At 41.0% G+C, this 26,872-nt stretch overlaps 1 protein-coding gene across 1 annotated transcript in view; it reads right to left on the bottom strand.

Moving 5' to 3' along the window:
• The window catches only part of ANKDD1B (ankyrin repeat and death domain containing 1B), a 45,167-nt gene that overhangs the window by 9,510 nt on the left and 8,785 nt on the right, over window positions 1-26,872 (bottom strand). Inside the window, exons 4-10 of the mRNA XM_054578258.1 lie at window positions 21,466-21,564; window positions 21,255-21,359; window positions 14,238-14,336; window positions 13,369-13,467; window positions 8,820-8,918; window positions 3,863-3,961; window positions 1,309-1,407 (exon numbers count right to left, since the gene is read on the bottom strand). Coding sequence (XP_054434233.1) covers window positions 1,309-1,407; window positions 3,863-3,961; window positions 8,820-8,918; window positions 13,369-13,467; window positions 14,238-14,336; window positions 21,255-21,359; window positions 21,466-21,564 — 699 coding nt within the window. The remainder of the gene's footprint in view (window positions 1-1,308; window positions 1,408-3,862; window positions 3,962-8,819; window positions 8,919-13,368; window positions 13,468-14,237; window positions 14,337-21,254; window positions 21,360-21,465; window positions 21,565-26,872) is intronic.

The following is a 26,872-nucleotide window of genomic DNA, read 5'->3' as shown; positions in this document are numbered from 1 at the left end:
AGAATAGAGGCACAAATGTATTACATCAAATACCAATAAAATTTCATGTAACAATGTTGCTATCTGTCTAGAAGGCAGGAAAATGCACTGAAATGTTAACAATAGTTCTCTTTTTGGGGAGATTACAAAGAAATGATAAGTTTTTAGTTTATATATGTTTTCTTATTTTTATATATTGAGTATATTGCTGAAATGATAAAGTCTAGTTCCATAGCTGGATGGTAGTCTAACAGAATCCCCTTCTGTGGAGCAGATCTAGCCAATTGTGGTGAAACCAAAATCACACCTGAGCTCTGTCTGTGCGTGTAGCAAAGAGTCCGCCCATTAGGAAAGGCTGGGTGCATTAACATAGTTGAACATGTAAGTATATTTAATAGTAAGAGGAGTTATTCTTCCTCTAAACTTTTGGGATAGTAAAAGATGGGGGTGGGGGGCAAGGCCCTGGGGAAGGAGGGGACAGAAATGGAAATAAGTCTCCATTTAGCTCAAGGACAAATGGCCTCATAGGAGAAGACTAAAAAAGATCTGAGTCAGTGCTCTGGTTGGACAAAGGAGAAACTAAGTGCTACACAGTGGGTTAGGCTGGCTTGGCTGGTCCCCACCCAGAGGGCACTGCTGAGGCTTCTCTGGGAAGAGGCAGAGAGAGGCAGGAGGAGTCCACAGGGCTCTGTCCTCAGGATTCTGAAAAGGCTCCTCTCTGAGAGTTTCTCTTTCCAACCCCTCCCTACAGCCCCAGAAAGGGGCAGCCAGAGCCCGGGCGCAGGTTCTGATTCATAGGGTGCCCATCCCCACCCTCCTCATTCTCCCACCTGCCCATTGCGACTTCCAGCCAGTGATGTCTTCCGCTTATGAGGCATTTGATTCTGCTCCAGTGGATGATATTCATTGTGACTTTTTTATTCCAAGATTTTGCCTCTGGACTAAAGGAAGACACATCTACTGTCCATAATATAATCTAGAAACAAAGCTTCCTTCTGAAGGCAAAGGGCTCCCCCAACCATTACAATATTTTATGCAGGGGGAGTGGCTTTTAATTTAATGAGCCTTTGGCAATTTACCTCTGAGCTATTGTTTATCAGACATGCGGGGCCTGTTAAATGAATGCACTGGCTGAATCCCAGCTGTACATTTGAAAAAGACAGTTTGTTTGCAGGTTACAGAAAAAAAGAGAAAGAATAAAAAGAATGTGCACATTCTTCCCAGGAAATTTTAGAGCACCTTGAACTTGATCAAAACTACCTCTAAACATACACAGTAGTAAAACATGTAAGAAAATAAACACTCCAGGTGTTGCCTTGCTTGACTTACCTGATTTAAGATGTCAGTATCATGCTGTGCACTTAACAAGCTGTTTACTACGGTGATGTGGTTGTTGATAACAGCTAAATGAAGAGGGGACTCCTTAGGCTGCAGAAAGAAACGAAAATTTCAAATCCAAAACATTCTGGCTTCGTCATTCAGATCAAAAGCAATTCATTTCAGCAGATATTTCCTGATAATCTCCTGAGTGCTGAATGTAAGCATTCAGCTGCCATTTCCATCCCAAGGCTGTGCAGCAAACCTGCTCACTGGCGATCACTTTTCTCCTTTCATTCGTTCTAGAACTATACATTGAGCATCTGCTGCGGGCCAGGCTAGGGATTGAGTGCTGCACATTGCCCATCCTCAGAAATCTTCCAGTCTAGTAGGGTAAACAAATATTACATGTGTGCGCACGCGTGCATGTGTTCGTGTGTGTGTGTGTGTGTGTGTGTGTGTGTGTGTGTATGCGATTACAAATTATGATAAGTGCTTTAAAGGAAAAGTAGAGTAGCATGAGAGCACACGTCGGGGTGGCTGGAGGGCCGACCTTGTTCTGGAGGTGGTAAATACTTTCCGAAGAACTGACATGTGAACTCAAATATGAGGGATAAGAATGCATTAAATAGGCATAATACAGGATTTCTCAGAGCCTTCAAAGAGCTACAGTGTCGTGGGAAGAGCCACAAGGAGGAAATGGCATTCACATTTAGCATTTCCTGAACTGATCTGATCTCAAGCTCTCCGCACTCACCCAGGGGCACCTTCTTGGCTCAGCCCTCCAGCCTCCATGGAGTCCAGCCATGGTGTATTCACCGCGCCCTTGCGGCCTGCTCCCTGTTCCTCCGTGTTTGTGGCTAACACTCCTGTTTTCCGGCCACACCCCCATGCTTTCACTCATCTCCCCCTCGGGCTCCTTACCCAGCCCTCCAGGTGATGGTGCCCACCTCCAGGGTCACACACTTGGCCTCCTGCTGCCTCCCTTTCACCCAGCTGCCACTGGCCCGAAGGCATGAGAGGAAACATGTTTCCAGGGCAGAGAAGGCAGCTTATAAGTGGAAAAAACACAGTTGTGAGAGAGGGCAAGGTGAGGAGCATCCAGTGGAGAGGCCAGGAGGCAGGTACAAGTGTGAAAGAACAAGAGCAGAAGATCCAGTGAGACGGTCGAAGAGTCACTGAGCTGAAAGCAGAGTGAATGGAGAGGGGGAAGGCAGGTGTATGTGAGCGTGGGAGAGGACGGAGGCAGCGGCGCGCAAGTGGAATAGATGTTAATAAACATCAGTTATGTGCATCCAATGTATTCTTATAATGGTATTTACTGTACACTCACTTTCCCAACAGCACTATGTATTAAATACAACTTTTCATTCATAATAACCCTAGAAGTCAGGTTTTCTATTCCCTGAGTTATATATGAGGCACAGAGAGGTTAAATAACTTCCACTAGGCATTGGACTGAGGAAGTGGCAAAGACAGGATTTGAACCCAGATCTTCCTGATGCCGACATGGCATCAGGCTCCTTCCCAGGAAGCAGGGGTAACTCGATAGAAGAGAGATGTAGTGAGTTGGCAAGTGTGTCACCAGCACACAGAGGAAGAGGAGAAGAGGGGGCAGGTAGGATGCCATAGCTATGTCAGTCAGATTGTCTGAGGGTGAGCAAGGGAAATGAGAGACAGATGGGGCTGGAGGGGGCAATGTGAGGGGAAGGCTTTCTGTGCAGGACACTTCTGCTCAGGAAGACCTTCTCTCTTGACACACTGAGCATGGAAGGGAGGGAGGGAGGGTGAAGGGAGGGAGAGCATCCCTCCTCCCAGGAAGTGGGCAGGGTTCTTCCTGCTGGGACCACCGGCCTTGCTGGGGCCCAGCCCCTCCTGAGACACAGGAAGCATCTTTGAACCGACCAGGAAAGTTCAGGGCCAATTCCCTGAACAGCATTCTCTGAAAACTACCAGTCGTGATTCAAATCACTTCCCTTCTCTTGAGTTAATACAAGAAATAGCAATGGCTAAGCAAGATCAGAGGAAATAATATTCTCACAGGAGAAATGAAAATAGAGTGAAAAATAGAGGAATGTTTCCCATCTAATTCCAGCACAGAGAACTTTTGTAAATTTTACCAAAGCCAATTCAAACTTCAGAAAACCTAAATCAGCATAAAGGATTGACTTTGAAAAGAAAAACAAAATTGTTCAGTGAAGGGAGAAAAATAATCATTCTCCTTCCTATTGTCAGCAGCTTCATCATTTTCCCAGACTGATAAATTTAATCCAAGAATAATGACATCTCTAGACACATGATAAAGTTTTATTACAGCAAATATAAATATTTAAAGCACACAGATTTCATTTTGTTCAGGAGCCTCAATGACTTTCTAAAATTCAACCCTCAGATTTTATTTCTCAAGATTAAGATTCAGTCTCCAAAAGAAGTCAGTCGGCCTTCCCAGAAAGAATCCCTCCTTTGTGAACACCTCATCCCCACCACATATCTGCAAGGAGCATCTCCCAGCACAGCCAGCCTCCCAGTGCCAGGATCAAAGCCCAAATTATTAGAATAGACTCACTTCCCCATTCCGGTGCAGATCAACGTTCTCACTGAGAAGAAAGCTGACAAGCGATGCATGGCCATTCTGGGTCGCTATCTGCAAAGCACTGACATTGAGCTGCAAGACAGGTGCAGAGGACATGGAGCCATTCTCATTAGAATCCAGCATGCTTTCTGGTGTTCATCACATGGCAATCGAATGATACAATGAAGTAGTACAACTATTTAATAAAGAAAATCGAATGTGTTTTCGACAATTTGTGGGGTGCGGGGACAGAACTTTGTTGCTTCTAAGTGTCTCCCATTAAAGAGTCTGAGTCCTAGGTAATACATGCCTCGGGCAAATAATTCCAATCTCTGTTTCTCTACTCTAGGAAGTACAAAACAGACTAGAGAAGTCTTTTCTCTACACACCCTTCAAACCCCTCCTCGAGACAAGATAGCTGACTTGGTATTGCTCCCAACAAAAGCCCTAGCACTCTCCTGTCTATTTGCTAGCAGCTCTCTCCTCTGCCATAGCTTAGTGTGCATGCTACCTACGTGCAACATTCCCTCCTGGCCCCTTTTCTCAACTTCTTTAGCACCTCCTCTCCTTCACTGCCAGCAACTGCGTCCTGTAGCTTCCTGTGCTCTAGTGTCTTCACTCAGTGCCCACACTAGGTGCCAAACGGCTCCAGGTCAGGGCCTGCTCTTGATGATCCTGCCATCTTCCAAAAGGCCTAGAAGGTGCCTTGCAATAATAACACAAGGTCAATAAATAGTTATTGATGAATTCCTTGTAAGATTACTCCAAAGTATTCTCAGGTCCTCTAAATAAGGACACTGTAGGATATCATGTTTCCTAAAAAGGCTGTATAAGTGTCTCCCACCCTACATGCTCTTCTGCAATGTGACCCTGCCACACTCTCTTCCAAGCAGTGGAGTCTATTTCTTCAACCCCTTGAATCTGGGTGGTCCCTGTAACTGCTTTGACCCCATAGAACATGGCAGAAGTGACAGTTTCTATTGCTGCTAATAACAAATTTCCACAACCGTAGTGGCTTCAACACTACAAACACATTACCTTACTGGTCTGGAGGTCAGAAGTCTTAAATGGACCTCACTGGTTTAAAATAAAGGCCTTTCAGGAGGCTTTTGGAAAACTCTGTTTCTTTGCCTTTTCCAGTTTACAGAAGCCACCCACACCCTGGGGCTCATGGCCCCCTCCCACCATCTTCTAAGCTGGCATGGTGTGCTGAATCCTTCTCGTCCTGCCGGCTTCTGACCTCCTTGCCTGGCCCCCTCTTCCACTTTAAAGGCCCCTTGTGATCACATTACCGTGACTGGATAATCCAGGACAATCTCATTTAAGGCCAGATGATGAGCACCCTTAATTCCGTCTGCAACCTAAATTCCCCCTTGCCAGGTGACGGAACGTACTCACAGGTTCCAAGGATTAGGCCGTAGACATCTTTGAAGGCCATTGTTCTGCCTATCACACCATCCTACCTTTTTCTCTCAAAACACAGAAATACTGGGATAATAAATGAGCTAGTAAATGTGTACGGTAACCATAATTATCATCTTAATCATTTTCACTAAAAAATTATTGAACATTTATTATGTGCCTGGGTTTTGACTAAACCAACATAATCGCTGGTGTTACATTCCAGTGGGGCTAAACAATAAATTGATCTATACATTTGTAGATTGGTAGTTCAGTAAATCAGTAAATTTAGAATAAATTTATTATACCCCAGGTATTATTAAATGAATAATATCAGCTAGTGATAAATGCTATAATGACAAGTAAAATAGAACTGGATGACCACTTTCCAGTGAGTAATCAAGAAAGGCTTTTTGGATAGGGTAACATTTAGACTGAGGTCAGAATTGTAAGAAAGGCCCCCAGTTGGGAGATCTGAAGCAGAAACAAGTTTGTAAAGAACCCAAAGCCAGGAACCCTGCGGTAGGAAGATCTGTGGGAGTCTGGGGCATTTTTTCCATGAGGTACTACAGGCTCAGGGCATAGGGCCTACAGATGTTTTAGAGCCAAAAAAAAAAAAAAAAAAAAAAGTGAAATCTTAAAAAAAAAATTGGTTCCAAGATACCAAAAGAAATGAATAAATACTTCAATGACATATTCATACTTCATTGACTGTTAAAAATAATAGTCAGAAAATATACATTACACTTGCAAACAATTTGTAGTAGGTTCAAGTTTTTCACCTTCCTGAAATTCCCAAGTACAAAAAAAAGGGGGTCTAAGAAATCAGTCAATCATAAATTAGGGGAGTTTATCATATCTAAACAATTACAAAAGCACAAATGAAAAAAGATCCTTTAAAAATAGTTTTCAGCAAAAAAATAAATTATTTAACTTGAAATGTAGGGAAATTTAAATAGGTTTAATAAGATGTGAGGATAGGGAATCCAGAAATATGAATTCTTAGGGCCTACAAATGTCTTCCTGGACCCAAGGCAGTTAGTAGGGCCCTGAAGAGAGCCTGTTGCCCAAACTCTGAGCGGCCTCTCCATCCAGCACTAATGAAGGAACTCTCTGCCATCAGCTAAGTCCATAACCTACCTCAATTACCTCCTTAGAAATTACTCAACTCTTTACCGCCGCCCTTGGTTGGGGGTAGGGACACAAAAGCAATCTCCTGGAGACCAAGACTAATCAATGTCAGCAGGTAAAGCATTTCCAAGATCAAACACAGTAATCACCTACAGATGTGAAAGCAAAGTGAGTCTAGCATGTCCCCTGGGTAATGTGTGTCCATGTTGCCGGTCCCTTGCTTCACACACCCTCTTTCCCTGGGGTCCTCACTAGATTGGGCAGAGACAGGTGTGACGGTCAGTGGGGACTAAGGCTGTAGATCCAGTAAGCATGCTAATGAACTCAGGGGGAAACCTCGAGGTAACATGAGAGCTGGAAAAACAGACTCAGGACAATTTCCAGGCTGCCTAGATAAGGCCAAGACCACAGAAATATGGACAACACGGAGCCTGTAGCCTTAGATGGCTGAGGAGAAGAGAGCTCGTAAAGGGCATTGCAAAGCCAAATGACTCTGAGGGCCAAATAATTAAGTCCAGAAGGGCAGGACGGCACATATTCTGAATATTTCCTGGGCCCCATGAATTCTTAGCTTTGTGTTCGTTTATTGCATAAATAACTGCAACATCAGTGAAACTCACCTCACATTATCTTCATTTTTCACACTCTCACAATCATGTCCATGTATATATAAATTTTATATGATGAAAATATATGTATAAACATATACTGGTTTTTTCAATTAGTGTTCTATCATGACCATGTTTTCTATACTGTAATATACTTAGTATTTATCATTAATATTTTTAATGGATACATAATTTTCCAAAAAATAAGTGAACCAAATTTTTATTCAGCCTTTCCCCTACCATTCATTGCACTTATAGGTTATATCTAATTCTTGGCATTTGGAGGTAACTTTATCTATCTATTTTAATGCATGCAGCTTTCCCTCCTTTTAGAGTACTCCCTTAAAATAATTCCTCAAACGTGGGTGAAAGGAAAGTGACAAACTGCTTTTCAAGAGGGTTAAACAAATGTATATTCCTGCCAGCAGAATACAAGGGTATAAAGCATTACCAGTTGGGACTTTATTCTTTAACACTTCCGAGGAAGAACTGTTCACACATTGGACTGATTTGGAAAGATCTCAAAGATATAATGGCAATGAAAACAAAAGCACTGCCCTGACTGGTGTGGCTCAGTTGGTTGGGTGTCATCCCAAAAGCGAAAGGTCACCAGTTCAATCCTCGGTCAGGGCACATGCCTGGGTTGCAGGTTTGGTCCCTGGTGCATTCGAAATGTTTCTCTCTCATATCAATGTTTCTCTCCCTCTCTTTCTCCTTCTCGCCCTCCTCTCTAAAAATAAATATATGAAATCTTAAAAAAAACAAGGTGCAGAGCAATATATATGGCTACCACTTATGTGGCGTCAGTGTGAGTATTTGCATGTGTTTAATTACATTCTCCAGATAAGATTAAACGAACGATTACTAATGTTAATTCTGAAGAGGTGAAATTTGGAGAAGCCAAAGAACTTACATGCATTACCCATGGACATGAATTAAGGGGGATTTCTGGAGGGAAGGAGGATACCGGGTGAAGAGGGGACAAAGGGGGAAAAATTGGGACAATGTAATAGCATAATAAATAAAATATACTTAAAAAAATAAAAAAATGAAAAGGTGAAATTGAGATGTTGATGTGGAATAAGACACTTCCCATCATATACCCTTTGGTACTATTCAAAATTTTTTGTTATTTTCATTATAATTTAAAATTAATTAGAAAAATAGAAGAAGTACATAAAACCAACTGAAGACAAGGCCATAGCAGTGGTTAGAAGCTCAGGCACTGAACTTGAGCCTGTAAAGCCATCAACTAGTTGTATAAATCTGGATGAGTTTCTTAACCTTTCTAAATTCAAGTTTTCTCATCTTTAAAAAAAAAAAAATGAAGGTAGGTGTCAAAGGATCTGAGCACCAAAATATTTTGTATTTAGAAGAAGACTCTATCCTTTCTTCTCCAGGCTCCAAGGCTGAGCTCTGGGTTTTTACATAATATTTGGGGGGGTTTTGTTTTTGTTTTTTGGGGTTTTTTGCAACATCTACTATGAATAAGCCAGGCATGCACTAGTTGTAGGGTGAAAACAAAGCACAATAAGAGTGTCTCTGTATTTGAGAGGTAAGGAATACTTGCTCCTTTTGCCCCATTTTCAATTATTCCTTCCCCAATAAATAGGGGAAATGGCATTGCTTTTGAGGAGACATTAATTACGGAATATCAGGTGTAAATCACTGATTCTTACCCAAAACAAAGCAAATTATAAATATTAATCCTACAGAAGCCCAGAGAGTGGATCAACACAGGACCGGGGTACCCAGAGAGCATCCTCAGTCCCCCTTTCACTGTGTGAGTGACCGCGGCACGGAGCACATACTTTATTTGGGACATTGATATCACTTCCTGCTGCCAGCAGCACTTTGCTGCATTCTTCATGACCTCCTGCAACAGCCAGGAAGAATGGTGTTTCTCCATTCTAACAAAAGGAAAAGTGTTAAAATTAATTACCTCTTGACATGGAATGAAATCACTTGAGAAACAATGTGCTTTTCCTGTTATCTTTTGTGCATAAGTCTTAATAATGGATAGCGTTTATTAAGCATCTATGTGCCAGAATACATTGCCAAGGCTATAGGCTTTGGCGCCATTAAATTACACAACAGCCCCATGAGATCAGGATTAATATTACCCCCTTTTTAGAGATACGAAAATTGAGCCTCAACTGAAAAGTGGCAAAACTAAGATGCAAGTCCAGCTGTTTGGCTCCCAAACCTGCATTCTTAACTACTCTGTTATGCTGCCTCCTTTCAGGCTTTCCCTCCATCGTTCATCCTCTTAACCTTCATTAATATATGCAACAAACATTCATTACACACCTCCTATCTGACAGACACTACTAGCATTGGGATTGGAAAGACAAATAGGACCCAGACCCTACCCGCCAGATGGTAACAGTTTGTTAAGAAAGATAATCACACAAATAAGGAATTACAATGCAGTGAAACATACAAAAATAGAAGTACACTTGTACAAAGTATAGCTTTAACCTTTAAAATTGATTTAAAATGTTGTATGTCACTAAAAAAGAAAGTAATATGCTGTCTCAGAAATTCATGATAAACACTAGTAGGACAAAGTGAGTTTAGTTTAGGCCAAAACAGAGAGAGAAAAAGAGGAACAGGTCTCACACAATAGTTACTTGGATGTTTTCCCTTCCTTGTGCAGACGGGATTTTAGGAATTCTTTCCTAAAAATATTGGGAAGGAATGCAGAATTCCTCCCTCACTCCCCAACCATTTCCCCCATTGGATATTAAGAATAACATCCTTAAAAACTGCATTAGGACACATTCATGAGGTTTTACTTGTAGCTATATAGAAATGTACATTCATGTTTACAAGGATGCAAGAGCACAGAACCAATATTCCCATTCTAACAAGATGGAAAAATTGTGTCCCAGGCTGCTTTACCTAGGACAGTCATCTGTTACAGCAGAATTTCTCTTCATAACCTACCTTCTCATTTTTCCAGGAAAAGAGATGCCAAAAGGCCAAAAGGCAAACCCCAGTGGAAAAATATTTGCAAAGATGTGAAGGAAAGAATTCACATCTTTAACATATTAAGAGCATAATAAACGTTCATATCTTTGATCCAACAATCCTACCTCGAAGAATATACCCAAAAGAAATAGTGAGGGATTCAAACTAAGGTATGTACAAAGAGGTTCAGGATAGCATATAATAAAGAAAAACTGAAATACACTAAGTAAGTAATAAACTAAATGAATTTGGGGCAGCCACTACAATGTATGCATGTATAGGAACTCAAAGAAAAGTGTCAGGAAAACACATCAGATGTATACAGGACAATCCCTTCAGAGTGGGGAAAATAGGAGAACCACTATTTATATTTATGCTTATCTCAAAATTTTAAAATATCTATTTCCGGCATAGGTTTTATAATGTATTGATTTAATTATAAATGAATATGCGATAGGTGCACGTACAAACTTTCTTTACTGGTATGAGTCTGCTCCCCAAAAATGTGTGGAAACAACTGGTCTAGCCCATATTCACATGGGCCGCTCCAGCTGCTCTGGCGGTGGCTTCTATCAAGAAACAGAGGCAGCCCGAAACTGCATGAACATTATGGGCCTTATCCAAAAGGCTAATAATATCACCAGACTCTTTACTTTGTGCATATGAATACTTTCATAATCTGTAATTACACTTTGTTGGATGTTGTGAGTTCTTCCCAACATGCCCTGGTTCGAAAATAGCTAAAATGTGGATGAAACCCAAATGTACACATTCCAATGGTAAAGCATTAAAACAGACAGGGCAAGCACAACTAAGACTTTAAATCCTGACTACAGGACTCAATCTCTATATTGATTTGTGAAGGCAAGAGCACGGTGATTCGTGTTCTTTATAGGTTTCTAAAGCATTGGTCCTGAGTTTTATTCAAAAAGACCAAATTCCTGGGATCTTTAATTGAAGTAAATCAATTAAACCTGATCATCATGCCAGATGGTCAGAAAAGGGTGAACACAAACACACAAATAAACAAATGGAAGCTCTATTTTTGGCCAGAATAGCCTGGCTTATATCCTCCTGAAAACTGGAAGAGAAAATAATGAAAGTGATAACAATATATACCATTGATACCAACAATAACCACAATCCCATTCATTGCACCCAGATAACACCATAATAACGGCAGATACCACTTGCTGCACTCTTACCACACGTGTGACACAGGCTTTACACTTAAAGCTCGCTGTGGCCTTATGAGGCTATTTTACAGGTGGGGAGACTGAGGCTGAAAGGGCCTAAGGAACATGCCCACATCAGCCAGCTGGAATAGTGCTGCGGCCAGGGCCAGCAGTCAGAGCCCCACTTTGAACCTCGCACGCCCAGGTCCAGCCTCACAACAGACCAGGCTGAGGGGCCTTCCTGGCCCAAAGGGAATACTCTTTTCCCAGGCACCACACATGCACACTTGTATAGCCTTCAGTTTCTATTTTGTTACCCACAGTTGCTGTTTTTATGACCACACCCCACCAATTCTAAGTCACATGTTCTTTCGTATGTTAACCTATTTGAGATCAGGACCTATCTCACAAACTCTGTTGACCAGGCAGCAGACAGAATAGAGCTGTCATTGCTCATTATGCACAGAATGCCTGTGGCGGGCTTAGAAGACAATCTCAGAAACAATAGTGCGGCACCCTCTGAAGAAATGCTGTGTCAATGGCACAGAGGGTAATATTTTGTTTGGAAAAGCAAGGACCTCAAGATTCTGTAAAAAAGTGATTTAGAAGAATAGGACTCAATGTGTGAAGTATAGGAATGATTAACTTTCTCATTTGTTCCTTTACATATGTATACTAAAAAAAAAATTAAGATAAAAGTCTAAGAAAGTCTTTCAATAAGTATAATATATTCTAAGAGACAAGAAAGTCTTTTTGTGTCATAGTTTCATCGGCAGGATTATTTTTCTTAGTATTATATAAAATAATAATGGGCCTTATAACCAATGGTGTCTTAAATTAACTGATTACTATATATCACTCCTTACAGTATCTCCCAGGAGAGGTGCCAAGTTTAGAATTTATCAGAACATTAAAGTCCAAGAAGACTCCACTCATCTAAGTTTCCAGAGGACCAACCCAAAACCCATTGGTCCAAAGGTTAAAGTGACTGACTAGCCAGAGTAGATGACACAAATCTACCTCCACAGCCACAGCCTCTCCACTGAACCTCAGACCCAGTTTTTACCTCCCTATTCTCCACTGAACCCCAGACCTCATTTATCTCTCCTCACCACTCTCCATCTGAATATACCCCACTTCCCGCCCCAGGTACTTCAAAGTGAACCCATCTAAACCCTTATTGCGGCCCTCGCTTCCCTGCTCCTCCCCTGTGCGCCACAGCTTAGGGGTGGGTACCCCGCCATCCCAATAGTCCAAGCCAGACAGCTGGAGGTCAGAAGGCGGACCCTCTCCCTAATCTCTGGTCACAAGTCAGGTGGCCCCTGCCTCCGCCCGTCACCTCATCCTCTTTGCGGCCTGTGAGTGCCTTGAGGGCAGGCTTTTCACAGCTCGTGTTTTAGCCATTTGCACAGTCACCTGAGTGCGACTCCCCACCTCCAGCCTCTCCCGGAACCGATCTCCCATCTCCCCTTTAGACCACTGTGACAGTTAGCGACCTGCCTATACCCAAGATGCCTCCCATCCCTCTTTGCTGCTTCAAACCCTTCTGCTGCCAACGGGTCAAAGCCAAACCTCCCTCCTGGTAAGCACAGCCTTTCCTCACCTCTCTTTCTGGGCCCACTCAGCTCCCACCTTTCCTGGCCCACCTGTCCTTAATTTGTGCCCACTGAACTTGTAACCCCCAGGACACACCATGCTCTTTCATGCCTCAGTTTCTTTATATGGGCTCTTCCCTTTGTCCGAAATACTCTGTGCTTGCCTGTGTTTCCCTCAAACCTGCTCCTACCAAACTCCATTTAAATGGATCTAGATAATATAGCCCCTCCTCTGTGAAACCTGGGTAATTTCTGAAACAGAGTTTCCTCAGTGTTCCCACAGAAGACTATATAGATATCAATTATTTCATTTAGCCCAATGTATTATTTCAGAATGCCCTTCTTGCCTTATAGACATCTAGAATAAGAATATATAGTCTGCCTAGCATAGAGCACAAAGTAAATATTTTTGGATGAATGGATAAATAAACAAATGGATTAACAAATGAATCGTTATACACCACTTTAAAGAAAAAAGTAGGAATCTTTTAGCATCACATTTTACATCCTGTGACACTAGCATCTTTGTTTTCTTCCCATTCCTTCCTCCAAAGTCACCCCTGCCACCCTTCTGCTTGTGAGCCCCATGCCCAACTGTGATGAGCACTTCCACATACCTCATTGGTCTCATTCACCTCTTCCTGCTTGGTGAGCAGCACGCGCACCACAGAGCTGTGACCGTGCTTTGCTGCGAGGTGCAGGGCCGCGTTGCCCTCCTGAAACACAGACACACTCAGGCAGAGTGCACGCCTGGGGAACACGCACCTTCTCGGGTCAGGCTGCAATGGGGCTTCTGGGGGGGTTCGTTTGGTTAAAGCTGTGATCCAAGGCATGGGCCACAATATCCACAGTTTTAAGTGAAATTTATAATACCTTAAAATTTTAAATGAAAATACATAGCTGTTTGAACGTAACAGAAAAAAAAAGCTATTCTCCATATCCTTTGTTCAACCTTTGCTACTAACTTGCTAGCAAAAAGTAGGACAATAAAAGAAATTCCATATAACCTCTGTGAAGGTAAACTGGTGAAAATTTTAGCAATGTATATACCAAAATATTTTAAAATGTACAAAACTCTCTGACCTACAATTTCACATCTAGGAATTTGTCCTAAGAAAATAATCAACTATGTGACATAGATATAGATGTCCATCCAGGGTTTCCCTCCCCAGTCAGGTGGGGCTGAGTCTCCAACAGACTTCATGGGAAGAAAAGAGAGTAGAGTAGACAATGAGAAGAAAAGTCCAGGTAGTTGATTAATTTCCCAACCATTTATGGATCAAAAATTAGCAATCTGGGCAATCCATTTCAAAAGTGGGTTAATTTCATCTGGATAGTCCATGATTTTCTCTGACTGTAGTAATAACTAAAAAACTCTATGGGTAATCAAAATGCCATCACCAAAATATACACCAGTTGTCATTCCCCTTCCTCGTGTTCTTTAAAGAAATGAAAGTAAAAAGAAAAAAATAAAAGTCCAACTCACCTTGTCCTTTTCTGAAGTATGCAGCTCAAGAAAGATAAGTTTTTCTACCATTTCGACATGGCCTCTCTCAGCAGCTAAAAGAAATGGTGTCCTTCCTTTCTGAAAATCAATCATAAACCTCCAGTGTAAATTATACACTTATTGAACAAGCAAGACACCTGACAAGGTGGACAGCATTTTGAGGATGATGAGGAAGCCAAGATGGTGCTTCTGGTCATAGCATTCTGGGCCCTTCCCCTTCCTGGGAAGGGTGGTAACAATTTCTCTAACCATACACCAGATTCAGTTCTGTGCTAATCCCCAAAACTTTGGGAATTCTCCATCAGCCCAAAATTGTTTGGGGCGGGGGGGGGGGCGCAGAGAAGCACTGCTCAGAAATGGTCCTTCCCAGCACCAGCAAAGGTACCATCTCGCAGCCAGACAAGTTTCCCTTTCAAATGTGGCAATTTTACCAACTTTCTGTGTTTACTGAATAGCCCTCTCACTCAAATATTTTATTACATGCCAGACCTGTCTCAGGCACCTGCATATCACACATTAAGCCTTGCCTTTTGGACTAAAATGTTTGAAGCAGAAATTTTCCAGGGCTCAATATTTACATGTCTCATTCAAATATGACCTTTTAGCCACCGCTCCTTTTCGGGCCTTGCTTGCTTACTCATGTGTTTATCTCCACTATTCACTAAGGATCAAGAGGAAAAACTCTTCAGAATGGTCTATATGAAACAGAATCAAGAAATTAGGCATTACCTAGAGAACACAGCTTAAGAGGGATGTTCAGGTGGGATTTTTTGGGAAGGAAAGTTCCACGCAGAATTTTCTGATTATGGTAATCTCTTCAGTTTTTCACATTGCAAATGAAGATTGCATTTGTAATAGCCAAAATGTCACCAGGGAAAGTGAAAGGCCCATAGAAACTTTAATTTTCTAACTTAACATATTTAAAAGGAAAAGAAAGGAAGTTGGGGGCAGCAAAATGGAGGCAGAAGTATTTTTTTCAACTAAAGAAAACTCAAATTAGCGTGGTGTGTTAATAACTAAAAGCTTAGCAAGATGTTTGAAATATGAAAAACAAGGTATAAGCCTCTTTATAAGAAGGTCCCTGAGTTTGAGATTTGTCAACTGATCTCCTGCTAAAGCAGGATAATGAAAAGATCATGGTCACTGTTAACTTGAGATAAAGCTCATGACTCCCCAGTAACCAGAAGAAAAAGGAAAGAAAAATGCTAAAATAATAAATGGCAAAAAAAAAAAAAAGAAAGAAAAGATAAAGTGTCTACAGGAACCAGCTCTACGGGCTCTGCATTTGCACATGAATAGAGTCTGGAGAAAAAAACTGGCATCAAAAAGTTCAACTAATCCTTTATTCTTGAGCCAGATATGTTGCCAGGGAGGTCTACATTCCAAGCACTTCAAAGTGCTGTCAATTACCAGGCTTCACCTGCCCCATGAAGTGATCACATAACCCAGGCCGGTCACAGTGATTGGTTCTGGGTTGGCCATGTGATTCCAGCAAGGACAAAAAGGGTTGTTCCCTGAGATTTACATATGAGCATTTGATGAGCAAGAAATTTTATTTCTTAGGAATTAAAATTCATAAAAATCTCCATAAGAATATAAACTTGAGGCTGCTGGCAGCCATCTTTCCCACCTTATGAAGACTATACCTATCAATAATGCCAACTCACAGATAGCCAAGAGATGGAGAGAAAAAAAAGAACTGCATCCAGCCATGCCTGAAGCTAGCCAAATAGACCTTCAAAGTCTTTATTAGGAGTTAATATATTACCTTTATTGCTTAATCTAGATTAAGCTGATATTTTTTCACTCATAACAAAAAGAATTCTAACTCATAAATATTTAATAGTTTGGGGACAAACACTACTAGAAGTATCAGAGTCTGTTCAACTTTAAAATGGATTTATTCTTTTACCCTTTGCTATACAGTCTTGCATGTCTGTATATCCAAACAAAATGATAGAGGATCCACCCACAAAAAAAGCCTCTTCTGGCAGGAAATGGGAGGTTATCACAAATGAAACATCTATCCTCGCCAAGAAAACAGTTGTTACTTTAAACTTTGGATGCCCTTTTAAAAAGTTATCATCAACAACAACAACAAAAAGTCAAAGCCAAATTACACAAAGTAATCTATATTTTATAAACATATCAAAAATAGCATAAAGGAAGTTATATCTTTTTTTAAAGTTAAGATCATGGGGGAAACAATATGGAGTTTCCTTGAAAAATTAAAAATGGAACTGCCATTTGACCCAGCAATCCCACTTCTGGGAATATATCCTAAGAATCCCAAAACACCCATCAGAAGGAATATATGCACCTCTATGTTCACAGCAGTGTTATTTACAACAGCCAAGATCTGGAAACAGCCCAAGTGCCCATCAGTAGGTGAGTGGATTAAAAAACCTGTGGTATATTTATACAACGGAATACTACATGGGTGTAAAAAAGAAGGAGCTCTTACCCTTTGTAACAACGTGGATGGACCTGGAGATTATGCTAAGCAAAATAAGCCAGTCAGAGAGAGACAAATACCAGGAGATCTCACTCATTATGTGGAATCTAATGAACCAAAGAAACTGATGAACGAAACAGAACCAGAGGCACCGCACATTGAACAGGCTGACAGATCTCAGAGGGGAGGGGGTGGGGAGGCCTGTAAGAGATTAGCCAAAGAACATATATGCATAGCCCATGGACATACACAACGAAGTGGTGAAGGCCGGGCGCGGGGGGACCGATGTGGGGAAAATGGGGGACATCTGTAATAGTATCAACAATAAAAAAATAAATAAATAAGTAAAGTTAAAGATCCAATACGCTTTATTCAACAATTCATGAACTGGGCAGCATCCCCTCTAGTAAATAGAAAGGTGCTCCCTGTATCTTAAAAACATATCAAAAATAGCATAAAGAAAGACGAAGTAACAGTACAAAGAGATATAAATCTTTTCTCCCATACTAGAACATGTAGGTAAAATAAAAACAAGAACTCCAAAAATATGTTTTTAAATATAGTTCCCTATCCTGTCTTATTTCATTTTTAGCCACCCGACCCTTTTTAATGGATAGGCCGCTACTCAGTGCAATCTCACCGGACTGCCCCTCACTCAGAAGGCAAGCAGGCAGGAAGGTGTCCCGCCAGGAGAAGAGTAGAACCTGGGGTCCGAGCCCCGGGCTCCGGGCCCCAGGCAAGTCACAATGCCCTCCCAGCTCAGGATCCTGATTCCCTTTCCTAATCAACAAAAATAAGGAGGACCCAGAATTCTTCTTCCTTTTTTCTTTTATTACCTTAATGTATATTTAACCTAACATGCTTTAATTCAACACATTTAAATTTTTGTTGCATGAGGAGTAGCAATTATTTATTATTAAGGATTTTTAAGTTTATTGCCAGGGTTATGAAATTTGACAATTCACCAAATTCAGCAAATTTTCTTATAAGTAGTCATTAAATGGCACCCGAAATCCAACCTGACCATCCATCCCCACAGGGACCACAGAGATGGTGCTTGGATAGCCTCTGAGAGAAGGAGGCTGGTGGAACCCAGCACAGAGCGCCCAGTGCCTTGTGTGCACCTGGGCACTGCACATTTTCCCTTTCCCTGCGGTCAGGAATTCAGAGAAGAACTCCAACAGAAGGGGAAAACCAGCAGGTCCCTGAATAGTTAGAGATCTGAGAAGGAAAAAGAATGTTGTCATAAGGCAGAAAGTGCTGAAAGAGCCAGCGATATATATGAAAGCATGGAAATGGTGTAGGTGGGGTTTAGTTCTTCCCTTACACACTGGAGCTGATAGGTTTGTTAACTCTAACTAAGGCTGTTAAATACTGGCCTCAGGTTCACATAAGAAGATACATCTCCTCAAACCTCTCATGCTCATTATTCCCAACACTCCCCCGCAAAAAAGCTTCTTTGCATTTTAATCTCTCGAGTTTCTACATAGATTCCTTTAAACCAATGGAACTTTCCATATATCTGCAGCTGAAACCAACCTAACACTGTACCACCACACTCTTGTCAATATTCAACAAATATATGAATGGCCTCTGAGGCCATTCCTTTCTGTGTCCCCGCTTTTAGTCTGAGTACTTATTTTTGATCACTAGATGAGAATTTACATGGAGATTCAAACTATCTAGCCAAATTTACCTACAACTTCTTCTGGCTGCTCTAATCTGCTTCTTGGAGAGGCTACGTGATTTCTAGAGCTATAGGGCTGGGAGAAAGCATATAAGATTTTCGAGCGCTCTTCATCTCTCCCATTTAACTAGCCACCCACACTCTCCTAGTCTAGTTAAATCTATTTTATTAATAATGACCTCAGAACAGGCCTGTCATTGTTAGCTTTGGGAGTTCCCTCGAGGCTAAAGGGATTTCTCTAACCCTAGGAAGATAAATAGGCCTTCAATCATTTCCTGTTGATAAGACACTAGGCCAGAGGGCACACTGTGAAGGTGGAGCAGTCTTTTCTTTGATATGTGTTTAAGGAGCTCCACCATACTTTTAAGCAAATGGTGATGAAACACCTAATGATGAATTAATAGACCATGAGCTCCCAGTTCCTACTGCCTTATCCTTGGATGAGCCAGTATCTTATCCCAGGATGGCCAACATCTTATCAAAGAATGGCCAACATCCTTGATCCCACGCACAGATTTCAGAGGAAGAAGAAACTCTGTCTTTTGCTTTGATCAATCCAGGTTTTGAACAGGACTAAAAGTGAACTCAAAGATCCTTCTCTCCCTAGACGACCCAGTGAGCTCATTATTTGCTCATTCCTCATATGTCTCTAAACTCATCTCTATTTTTGCTCATTCCTCATATGTCTCTAAACTCATCTCAGCTGCATATGTGGCTTGCACAATCTGTTGCCAGGGCTCCTTGGCCTTTTACCCAGCAGGTAGTCAGAGGAGGAGGAAGAAGGGTAGAACAGGACAAACCCAGACCAGCTGAAGAGACAAGAAAGTTGCTGGCTGGAAGATGCTCCAAAAGCAGGGAAGGGTCACCACACACATGCTTTGGTCTTTGAACCCTTTCAGCCTGTCTGGTCATCCCCACACACTGCTGCCTTCCATGAAAGCAGCAAGAGTCCACTGGAAGGGAAGACTGTCACATGTCTTAGGTGTAACAGGCCCTGAACAAATATCTGCTGAATTGAACTGAATGGAATTCATTTGAAGGCTACATCCCTACTTAGGATCAATCAAACGGGAATGATCCAACATCTTTACCTTGACACCAGATGCTATTTGAATATGATTATCAGGTTGAGGAAATCAGAGAGTATACTGTAGCCTATAATTGTTATAACAGCAATCATTTAGTGAGCACTTGCAGTGTGCCAGGCTCTTTGCTAAGTGCTTTAGTCATGAACTCATTTAACCACCCCAACAGTGGCTGCTTGGATACTTCCTACATAAGAATGGCTTAGGGGTGCTATCTGATTGGAAAGCAGTGATAGAATAGCTTACCATGAAGCTCATTGACATAGTCATTTTTATAGAAAATTAAAAAAATATATCAATTATCTATCTCAAAGAATGGAAGTGCTGCCAAAAAAGAATTATATGGAAGTCAACCCACCCTCCCCAATCATTCCCTTGGTGCTACCAGAAGTAGGTTTTATTATTCTCAGTGTACAGATGGAGATACTGAGGCTCTCCGCAACTGGAGAGTTTGCTTAAAGCCACATAGCTAATATATGCCCCGACCATCACCCAAGTCTCTCTGCCTCCGAGCTACATTGTATAATAGATGCTTAGTCACACTCAGAGGAAGTAGAAGAAATTTATAGGTCTGGCTAATGTGGCTCAGTGGACTGAGCGTTGGCCTACAAACCAAAAAGATGCTGGTTCAATTCTTGGTCAGGGCACATACTGGGTTGTGGGCCAGGTCTCCAGGTGGGAGCATGCAAGAGGCAACCAGGTGATGTTTTACTCATTGATGTTTCTTTCCCTCTCTTTCTCCCTCCCTCCACTCTCTCTAAAAATAAATAAATAAAATCTTTAAAAAGAAATGGTTTTTTATTGTTGTTTTTAAGTCTGAAGTCAGAAAAGAACATAAAAGCTTTTTTTTTAATGAAGTAAATACTACTGATTAACTTCTAGAGACTTTTATGGAAAATAATGTTCTAGAGGCACAGTGAAATGGTGATCCCATTGAACATAAAACTGCCAATTCCAGACAATACTATACCTTATGAAAAAAAGCCTAACAGATATTGCAGAGAAAAGACAATCCCTAGTATGACAATTGGCAATGTCCACTGTCACCTGAAAAGGGGGACAGTACAGCACAGTGACTGGACTCAATTCCTAGCTCTGTCACTTTGTAGTTTTGGGACTTTGAATCAGGTACCTAGCTTCTCTGAGCCTCAACTTCCTCACCTTTAAAAATGGGCAAAATCTTCCCTCCTTTATTGAGATTAATAGGATAATTCATTCATACGGCAATGAATTGTTTAACATCTATGTGTACCAGGCTCTAGCCTCTCACTGAAATGAATCTAAGTAGCTTTCTTCTGTACCTAGCCCACTAATAAGTACTCAAAAGTGGTAGCTGCTATTATATAACTCCCAAAGAAGAAAAAAGGAATATAGCCAAATATGATAAAATTACATCATATTTCATGGCTCATTACTGCAGAGCTTTGGGTCGAATACATTCCAAAAAAAGTCAGGCATAATGGAGTAAAATGCGGTCACCCATTCTGAATACCAAACAGAGTGGATGCTGTCCACACTCCTGCCAGCAAGAGGGAGCAGAGAGGGACAAAGGAATCTGGTGGCTTCCTTACTACTTCCTGCCTGCCCCACATGCAGGTGCCAGGGCCACTGCCAGTACCTGCACTTCCCCTCTGCCCCCTGGTCCACCAAGACAATGGAGGAGCTCACTGCAGGTTTGTGCTGGCTGCACTGGCAGCTCTAGCAGGGGCAGAAAGACAGTAGAATTTGGTGGGGGTGTGTGTGAGACTGTCCTACCACAGCAAGCCCACCTCATCAGGCTGGTCCAGGTCCTTCAGGTGTAGATCTTGGATGAGGTACTCCACAATGTGCACATTATTGCTCTGAGCTGCAAAATGGAGGGCATTCATTCCATCCTGGAGAGAGGAAGGGTCCAGGAGATAATCACACAGTGAGCTTAGGACCAGCCCCTTCTGCACTATGAGGTGGGAGCTTCTGTCCAGGGGTGACCCACATACCTACCTGATTCTTGGCTCTCTGGTCTGCTCCAGCTCTAACCAGCATGAGCACGACCTCGAGGCTCCCAGACCAGGCTGCAAGGTGAATCACTGTCAAGCCGTGCTTCCCCAAGAAGAGAGAGAAAAGAATCCATCATTTGGATGAGCCACAACAAATGATCTTAAGTCACCAAAAGGCAAGCTGACAGTTGACTGTTGAAAATTAAGATATAGGGAGAGATTTTCATATACAGCAAAGGTGATATTTCAGTTCTACGGAGAAAACAAATATATTTAATAAATGGTGCAGGCACAAATAGCTCTCCAACCAGAAGAAAAATACTATTAAGTCCTATATCACATCACAAACACATGAAAGCATATTAACAATACATATATTAGAAGAAATTCTAGACTGCAATGTACAGTGTCTTAATCCAGAAGTTTTAAAAGGAAAGACTGATGATAAAATCAATAAGCAAAGGATAGTGTTTAAATAAAGATAAATGGTTACTTTCTCTAATATATGAAGCACTCTCAGAAATCAACAAGAAAAAAAGCAATTAAACCAATTGAAAAATGTACCAAAAATGGTATAAGTGGAAATTAAAACATTATACTTTAAGCAATCTGGCAAAATCCATTAAAATTTTAAATACAACCAACAGTCCCACTCCTGGGAATCTACCCCACAAAAATAAGTTTTAGAGCCTACTGTTATATAAACAAGGGTATTAATTTTAACCCTTAAAACTGGGAGCAAGGTTAATGTCTATCAATATAAGAATGCTGAGCAAATTAGGAAACACATCATGAAGCCATTAAAAATAATGAATTAGAGCTATAACAATAGACTTGGAGCGAGTTCCACAAGGAAGCTATTAAAATGTGGAAAATAAGGTGCAGATAAAATATAATATAATCCCATTTTGATAAAAAAAAAAAGCAATGACCAAAAAAAAAAACCAAACCCTTATATGTAGGCATATATATATAGTTGGCCCTCCATATCCGCAGATTCTACAACAGTGTATTCAACAAACTGTAAATTGAAAATATTTGAAAAAATGTTACATTGTTGCTGATATGTACTATGCAGTTAAGCCTACATATTCTATTTAAATATTTACAATTCCAGTAAAAAGAAAATGTTTACCAATTTCTGTACTCTTTCCCTCAAGGAACAATGATGTACAATGAATAGTTGAGGTTAGCTTTCTCTACAAATCAATGCTATATATTCAGTAATACTAAATCCAATTTCACATATGGTTAAAAAAAAAGGCCAGAAATATTTGGGATAGAAAATAAATCTCATTTTGATAGGAGCTCAAATTTTCCCTAAGAGGGTCATTCCTAATTTCAAAGCTGCCAACACATATAGATTTCACACACTGACCATAAAATCCAAAAGCCAGAAAGTCAAGCTTCAAACAACTTGAGTCTCTGAAAATATAAATTCAGTGTGGAGCCATTGTCCCTCAGAGACAAAGAATCACTGCTCACAGATGCCAATTCCACCACAAGAACCATCATAAAACTAACTCTTCTGATACCAAACTGACATGCCTACGACAGTTTATGAGCATGCATCATGGGTTACTACTGGTGGTAGGTACATGATGCTCTGTAAAGTGTTAAATGCCCACCACCACCGACAGACTGTCCTTATTACCAGTCTGGTCATAGGTGAAATGCTCAGTAACTTCCCTTGGGGAACACCTGTACTTGAGGAGTTTTCCAGAAGTAAGAAGCTCTGAGAGCAGATGCTTGTCGCTATTCTCTGAGCATCATCTGCACTCCACCTGGGATCCTTTGTTCACATCTGGAGGAAGAGCCTCCTTTTACTAGTCTGCCTCTTCCTGAGCCTTGGGGATGCCGTTCACTTTGAACCTGGAGTCCTTAGCATCTGGGCTATGCATTTGATCCTTATGTGGTGTCTCGAATGGTACACATTTGTTACAGTCCTGGTCCTTGCTCCCTCAGTAGATTATTGGCCCCTCAAAACAAAGACTGTATCTCATGCCAGTACTTTCGGACACAGTCACCTGAGGATCTTGTTAAATTGCAGATTCTAATTCAAGAGGTCAGGGGTGGGCCCAAGAATCTGCATTTCTAAGAAGCTCCCAGGTAATGCCAGTGCTTCTGGTCCCAGGACCACACTTTGAGTAGCAAGAACTAATATCTATCAATAGTTGAATCCCCAGTAGTAGTTGGCATTGAGACTTACCCACAACAGGCACTGCTAGTGAAGGGCTTCAACTGTTGACTCTTTGCAAATGGGTGTTAGAATTTACAAGACAGATCTATCTGCCAAGACAAGCTCAGGGCTCGTCACCCAGATAAAGAAGCTGCCAGGTCTGACCAAACATGGCCTCACATGAGTTATGAAAGTCATTTTATTAGTTATGTACTAATACCACTATGAATAATTAAACTAGTTATAGAAATACTTAGTGAACCCTTCAAGGCAGAGTATAGTGATAGATCAGAAATTACTGACAACAATTCAGTCTCACAAGATAAGTTACAAGAAGCTTCCAAATGGGAAAAGCTTCAAAGAGAACAAGTTGATAAAAAACATCTTGGCAATAACTGACTTATACTCTGACATAAGCCAATAGTATATTTAATATATTAGAAACATGGTGTTTAAAATATGCTATTTGACCTGGGCAATGGATACATAGGTATTTGTTGTACGATTCTCTTCACTTTTATAGCATGTTAAAGATTTGGGGTTTTGGTCCTGGTTAAGATGGGGTAAGTATACTCCACCCTGTCTCTCTCACCAAATGTGACTAAAATCTCTGGACAGAATGCATGGAGCAGCTATTTGAGAACTCCAAGAAGTAAATGGTAACAGGTAGATTGGGGAAGAAAACCAGAATCCAAACTATAAACAATATGGGTTTCCTGATTTTTTGTTGTTTCCTTTCATACCTTCCTCCATGAACTAGAACTTCACCCTGGGCATGGGCAGAAAGAGTTCCAAGAGAAGCCCTCTCTGGTCTAAGGAGTGGAAGGGTGACCTTCTAGGACAGAGAAGGAAAGGGAAGCCCTGTTTTTTTTCCCCCTTCTGGCCTTGCCCCAGGCAAGCCTCACTCCCAAAGCTGCAACCCTGTGGTAGAAGTGATAGAAACAGTGACTGAGCAAGTACCTAAAACTCACAGTGGGAATCCTTCTCTCTGACCACAGAGATTATGGTCAGAGAAGAGGATGAGGGTGGTGATGGGGAACCCATTACTTTTTCTCCTTTCTTAGTCCCAAAGAGAGAACCTATTGTGGGAAGTACAGAGTGGAGCTGGGAGACTACACCCTTGGCTCTCTAGGCAGAGGACCAGAAAAGGGGGAAAGAGGCCCTGGAGCTGGAGAATAAGGGAGAATCTTGAAGAGGCGGGAGGTTGAGAAAGGAATCCCGCTAAACTGTGCATTAATTCCTGGCCTTCCCTCTGACCTGTACATGGACCTGACCCTAAACAGCTTGACAAAGGCTTGGAGAAGTGAACTAGGATTAGGTCACTGCCCAGGTTCTCAGACTGGCCCCTGAATGTCATGCTTTGGGATAGGTTCAAATAGCACTGCGAAGGTGTAGAAAATACAGTGGCATTGGTATCAAATGGTGTTGATGAAATTGGCCATCCATATGCAAGACAAACAAACAAACAAACAAACAAGAACCTGGAAGAAGCTGCCGCTGCCCATCACTCCCCTGGCTAAAGCTTTCTGGGACCTCAGGGTTTCGGAGATTTGTGCTTGCGGGGGGGCGGGGGGGAAGAGAGGGAAGAAGAGGGGAAGGGAATGGCAGTTTGCTTCCCAGAGGGAGAACATGCCTATAAATTTTGAAAAAAAAAAAAGAGAGAGAAAATCTTCATCACCTTAAGTTAGGCAAATCATTCTTAGATATAACACCAATATCCAGATTCATTTAAAAAATCTAAGTAAATTGTATGTCATCAAAATTAAAAGCTTTTGCTCTAAAAAACACTAAAAAGCTACAGAATGTGAGAAAATATTTGTAAATCATGTATCTGATAAAAGTTTTGTGTCCAAAATACATAAATAACTCTCAAATTCAACAATAAGAAAACAGCTGAATTTTTTAAAAATATGTAAAAGATTTGAATGGATACATCACCAAAAAAGATATACAAAGGGTAAATAACATAAGAAAAGATGCTCAATATCCCATTAAAGAAATGCAAATTAAAACCACAATGAGAAATCCATATAAACCTGCTAAAATGGCTAAAATTAAGGGAAGAAAAATGACAATATCAAATGCTGATAAAGAGGTGGAACACTTGGAACTCTGCTGTATTTCTGGTGGGAATGAAAATGGAACAGCCACTCTAGAAAACTGGCAGCTTCTTGCACATAGTTTACTATATGGTCGAGTAATCTCACTTCTAGTGAGATTAGTATTATGCTGACACCAATACGTGTACATGGATGTTTGTGGAAGCTTTACTTGTGACAGTCAAAAACTAGAAACCACTCTAATGTCTTTCAACTGGTAGAACAGATAAATTAACTGTGGTACATCCACACACTGGAATGCTATTCAGCAATAAAAGGGAGGAATTACTGATACAGACAACAACATAAATGAACTTTAGAGGCATTTTGCTGAGTGAAAGAAGACAGTGTCAAAGGTTACATATACTATGCAATATCACTTACATGGCATTCTTAAAAAGGCAGAATTAGAGAGATGTAGAAGAGACAAGTTGTTGCCAAGGCTAGGGTGGTTTGACTACAAGAACAGCATGAGGGAATTTTATGGGTGATGCAATTTTTGTGTATTTTGTTTGGGGTGATAGTTACATGAATCTATAAATGTGTTAAAATTCATAGCACTGTATGCCAAAAAGAATGTTAATTTAAAAATTAAAGTGAAGAAGAAGTTATTGTATCAGTGTTTCAATGTCAAAATAAGAATACATTCTTGGCAATCAGGTCTATGACCAAAGCATATTTTGTAGGCTAACTAACACTGAAAAATAATCAAAATAACCTAAAAAACCTGTTCTCTAAGTACCATTACCATAATACAACTTAATACACTTACAATGTTGGAGTGCTTTTGGTACCACTTTTTAAAAAGGGGTAGTTCTTCATTCTGACTCTGTTACAGATCAATCTACTTGTTCACCAATACCAGAGCATTAAAATAGGCAGAGAGGGATGTACTCTACTCGTGAAATAGAAAAACTCTCATCATTATCAAGTGTAGACTACATCTATAATTGCTGACAAAATTAACAAAATGACCAATTGGTTTGAACTGACTTCATTCATTTATCTTCCAAAGACTTACTAAGCACATACTAAATCCAAGCCCTGTAAGACATGAAAGTAGAGCCATGCCAAGCCTTTTCAGAGTCATTTCAGAGAGGAAATAGAATAGCTGTGTGGGAATCTGCTGAACA

Source organism: Pteronotus mesoamericanus, unplaced genomic scaffold, assembly GCF_021234165.1.
Source record: "Pteronotus mesoamericanus isolate MK-2021 breed Mesoamerican mustached bat unplaced genomic scaffold, CSHL_Meso_final contig_50, whole genome shotgun sequence".
Classification (NCBI taxonomy): Eukaryota; Metazoa; Chordata; class Mammalia; order Chiroptera; family Mormoopidae; genus Pteronotus; species Pteronotus mesoamericanus.
Note: the sequence above shows the minus strand (reverse complement) of the source record. Positions and strands in the feature narration are given on the sequence as shown.